The sequence below is a fragment of the Sinocyclocheilus rhinocerous genome, unplaced genomic scaffold (genome assembly GCF_001515625.1).
Source record: "Sinocyclocheilus rhinocerous isolate Xijiao unplaced genomic scaffold, SAMN03320098_v1.1 scaffold1938, whole genome shotgun sequence".
Lineage (NCBI taxonomy): Eukaryota > Metazoa > Chordata > Actinopteri > Cypriniformes > Cyprinidae > Sinocyclocheilus > Sinocyclocheilus rhinocerous.
In genome coordinates this window covers 150,154-155,632 of record NW_015629065.1, presented here as the reverse complement: position 1 = coordinate 155,632, position 5,479 = coordinate 150,154, and the positions used below count along the sequence as shown (strand labels likewise).

The window sequence follows — 5,479 nt, the reverse complement described above, 5'->3', positions numbered from 1 at the left end:
CTTCAGCGTCTATTTTATAGTGTAGGGGGCGGGTGCTTCGGATTCTAGAGAGCATTTGATTGGACAGAAAGTTTGATGAGAAGCTGAAGCAAAGGTCTTCTATACTCTTTGGCTGAAGTATGATGTGACCTCAAAAAAATCGTTGAGCCGTTTTGGCGGAAGTGACGAACTGAAAGCTTTGAACGCTTATATCTTCTAAATGCGAATTTTGTCACTGTTTTGGAGCACACTGCCTTATAGATAACCTTAAGACTAACATATTGATACTAACACCCAAAAAAACTTTAATTTTGATTTCATGGGGACTTTAAAATAGTCCATGTGACGACAGTGTTTCAACTATGAGAATACTTTTTGTGCGCAAAGAAAACAAAAATAACTTTATTCAACAATTTCTTCTCTTCTGGTCAGTATCCACCACCACTCACAAGAGTACCACGACGCAATACAAAAAGTGACTTAAATACAAATAGTATTCTCGTAGCTTCATAAAATTAAGGTTGAACTACTGATGTTACATGGACTGTTTTATCAATGTCCTTACTACCTTTCTGGGCCTTGAACATGGTAGTTGCGTTGCTGTCTCTCAGATTTCATCAAAAATATCTTAATTTGTGTTCCGAAGATGAATGAAGGTCTTATGGGTTTAGAACGACATGAGGGTGAGTAATTAATGACATAATTTTCATTTTTGGGTGAACTATCCCTATAAATGTTAATGAATATCCAAATTGACTTTCAGTGTAAACACTTATATTACTTTGTCCCTTCCCTGGGAATTAACACTTTTATCTTGACATTAAGCTCCAGGAACACTATCACAAACCTTTGATGTTCTGTATGGGTACCATTTGAAGGTGTTGGCACGATCACTTCAGTACAGCTCAATTGAACCCAGTAGAGACGTCATATTAATGACTGCTGCTCTGTGAATGCCCATCCCCTTCCCTGTGCCCTTTGCAGCTGCTCGCTTCAGCAGTGGGAGCATGGCCTGCATCACAAGTTCAGTAAGTCAGAACGTTTTCAGACATTTGTGTTGAGAGTAGATTTGAGTGCATATTGTGTCTGGATTTAATTTGAGAAATGAAACCTTGGTGATCATCAACGGGGCAACAGAGTTGGTATGGACGTTTTCCAACATCTTGTCTGCGGTGACTGTCTCAAGGTTGGTAACTACATTAATTCCAGCATTGTTGATGAGACAGTTCAGTCCTTCCTCTTGAACAAGCTGTTCCACCTCAGATGCAGCTCTCTCTATACTCTGCTGACATGTAACACCTAGGCAACAGAGACGTACACAATTAGAGTTAGATAAACAAACTCTTAATTTCAAATACAGCTTCTAGATCAAGTTCATAACTGGTGTCACTAGCCAAAAATGGGTAGCTAGTTCTTTTTTATTTTATTTTTTTCCGCAGCGGGGAGAAAAACTAGGCAACATGCATGCCCTCATCCACTAAATCATTAAGAAAAGAATGTAAGGTAAAAGAAAATCTGACTCTTCCCCGTTTTCATTCAGTTTAAGGCAGACACATTTGTTGTCGTTTATGCATTTATAAAACTGTCAATTTTATGGTAGTTCATGGTAATGTTAATCCTTTAATTTAACCCTTGGTGGATTTTTTTTAACAATAAAAATGTGTGTTGTGTTAGCTCGCCACCTAATGTCCAATAAAAAAACTGGGTCAAGAAGCAAAACCAGCCGAGAACCACTTATCCAGATTAGACGGTGCTTTAGTACTTACCCAGTTTAATAATGTGTGTTTTGATGTTCTTCTGCCAACATTTGCAATTCCTATAAGACAAACAGGCCTTTTAAACTATTGTAAACTTTTTTCTTTTATAATTATTACACGTGTGGCCTTTAGGTCCGCGTAATAATTAAACTACATGAAATATCTATTCTTTTAAAAATTATCACTAAAAAGTTAAATAATATGCAACTTAACCTAAAATGTTAATGTTTAAATAATGCATGTTGATCGTAATTCTCAACTAGGCATGTGCACGTTCTCCTGCAGCTAAAATGACTGTATATGATCTGGGGCTGGTTTCTAATGTTTGTATAGTAGGCCTAATGCAAATAGGCCTTCTACTGTCTGCTCACAGCATTACCGTGGCTCCATCTGGATTGCGAGCAGTAGCGATAATCTTCCCGGGAGAGAAGCCTCCCGTTACCAGACTCTCAACTATCTGCAGCCCGAGGCCTCGACTGGCTCCGGTGCCCAGTAGGTTTGAACAGTTTTTAAACGCATGAGTCATTTTGTCACTTTAATCGAGAACACGAGTTTAATTTCCTATCTTGAACGAGACGATACAAGTTAGAGGACAGTACCATCACGTGATCCGGGAATCGGCTGTCTCCATTGCGTCACCACAGTCGACAATTCCCCTGTAGCTCCGCTTCACCATACTCAGAAGTAGCTTTATTATAAAATACGATCATGTGACCCACAAAATTATGTTTATACAAGCTTTCCCTAAAAAATTAAACACTCGAGTTTTCGTTGAGCTCACCTTTATTCTTTTGTTCATTGTTTAAACAGACTCATACAGTATTACTCGTGACATTTCGATGTCTATTCCGGAGAACTTCGGGAGAAATTTCATAAATTTGCTTTAGGAACACAATAATTAGTTATACAAATATATATATTTGCACAGTTTTTCAAACCTGAATAATCCTTACAAACATGGCATGTTCCAACATGATCAACATCCACACACTAAACACGTAAAGCTTTTCTTAAAGCATCAATTAACCACTGAAATATCAGTTATACTTTGTTCAGTTTTCATTCCAAAATGAATCTTAATTCGATTTTGTCCACAAATGCAGTGACAATTAAAAAAAAAAAGTTTGACATATGAGTTTTATGGCCAGGACAAAACACAAAATTAGTGTGAATGCCTAATGATTTATGAAATGATTTATGTGTGACATTTGGAACTTCTAGACAAAAGTGCAAGATAAATGTATATTAAATTACACCAGAACACATGTGGTGCACACATTATAGACAATCTATCATTACTAATAATGAGCTTAAGCTGCAGTATAGAATAAGTGCCTTACAGTCATAAACATGTCTAAGAATGTGTTATGGCTCAAGAAGACCTTTGATGCCGAATCATCAGTTTGATAAATGTAATTGTTTATGCTCCTCTAGGTGAAATGACCATGTTAAACTGGTTACAGTCCTTCAAAGATTTTGCAATTAATGTCCAAACATGAAATCTGGTTTACTCCTTTCAATGATTTCTCTAACTTAAAGTTACCCCATATGCTTTTCAATCACTCTTATTTAGTTATTGGTTTGAAAACAAAAACATGATTTTTAAATGTCATTAACTGTTCTATCGGAACATTTTGTACCATAAAAAAAAGCTTTTAAAGCTTGTTTTTATCACTTTGAAAGGAAGAATCCTGCCTTAATTTATTGATTTTCTCACATTCAGAGTCATGAATTAACACCAAATCAAGTGAACTGGAAGTCTACATTAGTTCTATTTCATATCTGGTCCTAAAAGACATGCAGCAGAGGACTTTTGAATCATCTAAATTACTTTTTCTTGCTCTCTGTCTGCTGAAACTAGTCTCAGGAGCCAGCTTCACTTGGTAACAGCATGGATGGCGTGTGCTAGATATCCCACGTTTGCAGACGTCACACCAGCCACAGAGATCCGGCCGTCTTTTGTCATGTATATAGAGAATTCTTTAATCAGACGCTCCACCTGACAAACAGCCATAAAGAAGACAAGCAGAGAAAAGCCAGTGAGAAAAGGCTGATAGTGAAAATAGCTGAGGTCTTATCAGAGATTCCCAGAATGCACTTCCACTTGACTTGCCTGCTCCGGTTTGAGTCCCGTAAAGCAGAACATTCCGATCTGGTCAGTGACATGCTGCCAGTTGTGAGTGGAGCCCTCCTTCTTCAGGTTCGACACAAGCATCTCCCTCATCTTAATAATGCGGTCGGCCATGTCTTTCACCTCCACGAGCCTAAGAGAAAAACAGTAAAGCGACAGTCTGTAGAGCTCAGTTCTCATTGGCTGTGTTTGTGATGGGACTTTATCTCAGGACTCACCATTCTTTGTAGAGTTCAGGCGTGTCGAGAATGGTGGAGGCGATACGAGCTCCATTCATAGGGGGGTTGGAGTAGATGGGCCGAATGAGAATTTTCAGCTGGGATTCCACACGCTTAGCCTCTTCAGCATCCTTACAGACCACCGTGAAGCCCCCTACACGCTCACCTGAAGACACAAAGGTACAGAGCACTGACCTAGAGCACTTTTCTATTCTTAAGTATTATTAATAATAATAATAATAATAATAATATTTCAGTTAAAATACAAAAACATTATATCTCTCAAAACATGATAAATTTACACAAGAAGCAACACAGATTTTGTTTCACTTGTTTAGAAGTTAAAAACTAGTGAAAAAAATTGTACTAGTGTAATAAAAAAAAAATACACTTACACTGCCATTCAAAAGTTCGGGGTCAGTAAGATTTTTTTTAAAGAACTGAATACTTTCATTCAGCAAGGATGCAGTAAATTGATCAAAAGTGACAGTGTAAAGACATTTATATTGTTACAAAAGACTTATATTTCAAATAAATGCTGTTCTTTTGAACTTTCTAATAATAAAGAATGCTGGAAAAAATGTAGTTTCCACTAAAATAATTAAGCAGCACAACTGTTTAACAAATTATAATAAAATGTTTCTTGAGCACCAAATCGGCATGTTATAGTGGTTTTTGAAGGATCACGTGACACTAAAGACTGGGGCCTGTACCATGATGGCAGATGAACAAATTCAGAGTTACAGGATTAGTTTCGAGTTGACAAAACCAAACCACTCCAATCCGGCTTTGTTGGTACCATGATGCTGATCATCAGCTTTCTTTGTCAACTCAGGCTTTGATCCTGAGTTTGTGGAGCACGTGCACATGAATGTGTGACATTACTGGAGAACAGCCAATCATGAGCCTTGGTTAAAGGTTTTGCTAAAGGTTAAGAAATTGAAGAATATGAGGAATTTAAACACATTTACACGAAGAAAGGACTTCTCCATGAAAGAGGACAAATAACAGAAATTATCTTGCTTTATCAGTGCAGTCACAAGTGAAACTTGTTAAGTTAGTTTATATAGTTGGAAATGTACAGCGATAGAGACTCGAACATGTAAGGTAACGTAGTCATTTTTAAAGCTTTATCTATTGATTCTACAGCTTATTTATATTACATACGATCTGTATATATTAACATTCATTTAAAATAAATGATTTATAATAACTGTTAAAGTAAAATTGCTTGAGTGTAATGGATTAATTATAATATAAATCATATAAAATAACTCTTAAGTAATTATCATTAAAGTCAGACAATTTTTTTTAGTACTAGTGACCTTTAATTTGGAGCAAGAGAAACTGGGGGAGTGACTTTTTTGTGTCAGAGTCAGACATGTGTCACTTTG

The 5,479-nt window shown here is 36.7% G+C and overlaps 3 protein-coding genes across 3 annotated transcripts in view; all 3 read right to left on the bottom strand.

Annotated features, from left to right (window-relative positions):
- LOC107738757 (aspartate aminotransferase, mitochondrial-like) overlaps positions 1–851 on the bottom strand; it is a 3,958-nt gene extending 3,107 nt beyond the window's left edge. The window contains exon 1 of the mRNA XM_016550602.1: positions 827–851. Coding sequence (XP_016406088.1) covers positions 827–851 — 25 coding nt within the window. The remainder of the gene's footprint in view (positions 1–826) is intronic.
- LOC107738756 (D-beta-hydroxybutyrate dehydrogenase, mitochondrial-like) lies at positions 852–2,262 on the bottom strand. The gene is made up of 4 exons (XM_016550601.1): positions 2,108–2,262; positions 1,746–1,795; positions 1,091–1,278; positions 852–991 (listed from the first exon to the last, which is right to left on the bottom strand). The coding sequence occupies exons 1-4, from the start codon at positions 2,260–2,262 to the stop codon at positions 875–877; spliced, it is 510 nt and encodes a 169-aa protein (XP_016406087.1). The 3' UTR covers positions 852–874.
- A 239-nt stretch (positions 2,263–2,501) lies between these two features.
- The window catches only part of LOC107738675 (aspartate aminotransferase, mitochondrial-like), a 12,476-nt gene continuing 9,498 nt past the window's right edge, over positions 2,502–5,479 (bottom strand). Inside the window, exons 8-10 of the mRNA XM_016550461.1 lie at positions 4,086–4,251; positions 3,850–4,000; positions 2,502–3,735 (exon numbers count right to left, since the gene is read on the bottom strand). Coding sequence (XP_016405947.1) covers positions 3,613–3,735; positions 3,850–4,000; positions 4,086–4,251 — 440 coding nt within the window. The 3' untranslated portion in view covers positions 2,502–3,612. The remainder of the gene's footprint in view (positions 3,736–3,849; positions 4,001–4,085; positions 4,252–5,479) is intronic.

Bases quoted from the DNA above. Each gene is read 5' to 3' on its own strand.
- LOC107738756 (XM_016550601.1), bottom strand. From the start codon at position 2,262: ATGACTCATGCGTTTAAAAACTGTTCAAACCTACTGGGCACCGGAGCC. The intron at 1,796-2,107 runs GTGAGCAGACAG...TTTGTCTTATAG, and splicing joins GATGGAGCCACGGTAATGCT to GAATTGCAAATGTTGGCAGA. The intron at 992-1,090 runs GTTTCATTTCTC...CTTGTGATGCAG, and splicing joins CCCCGTTGATGATCACCAAG to GCCATGCTCCCACTGCTGAA.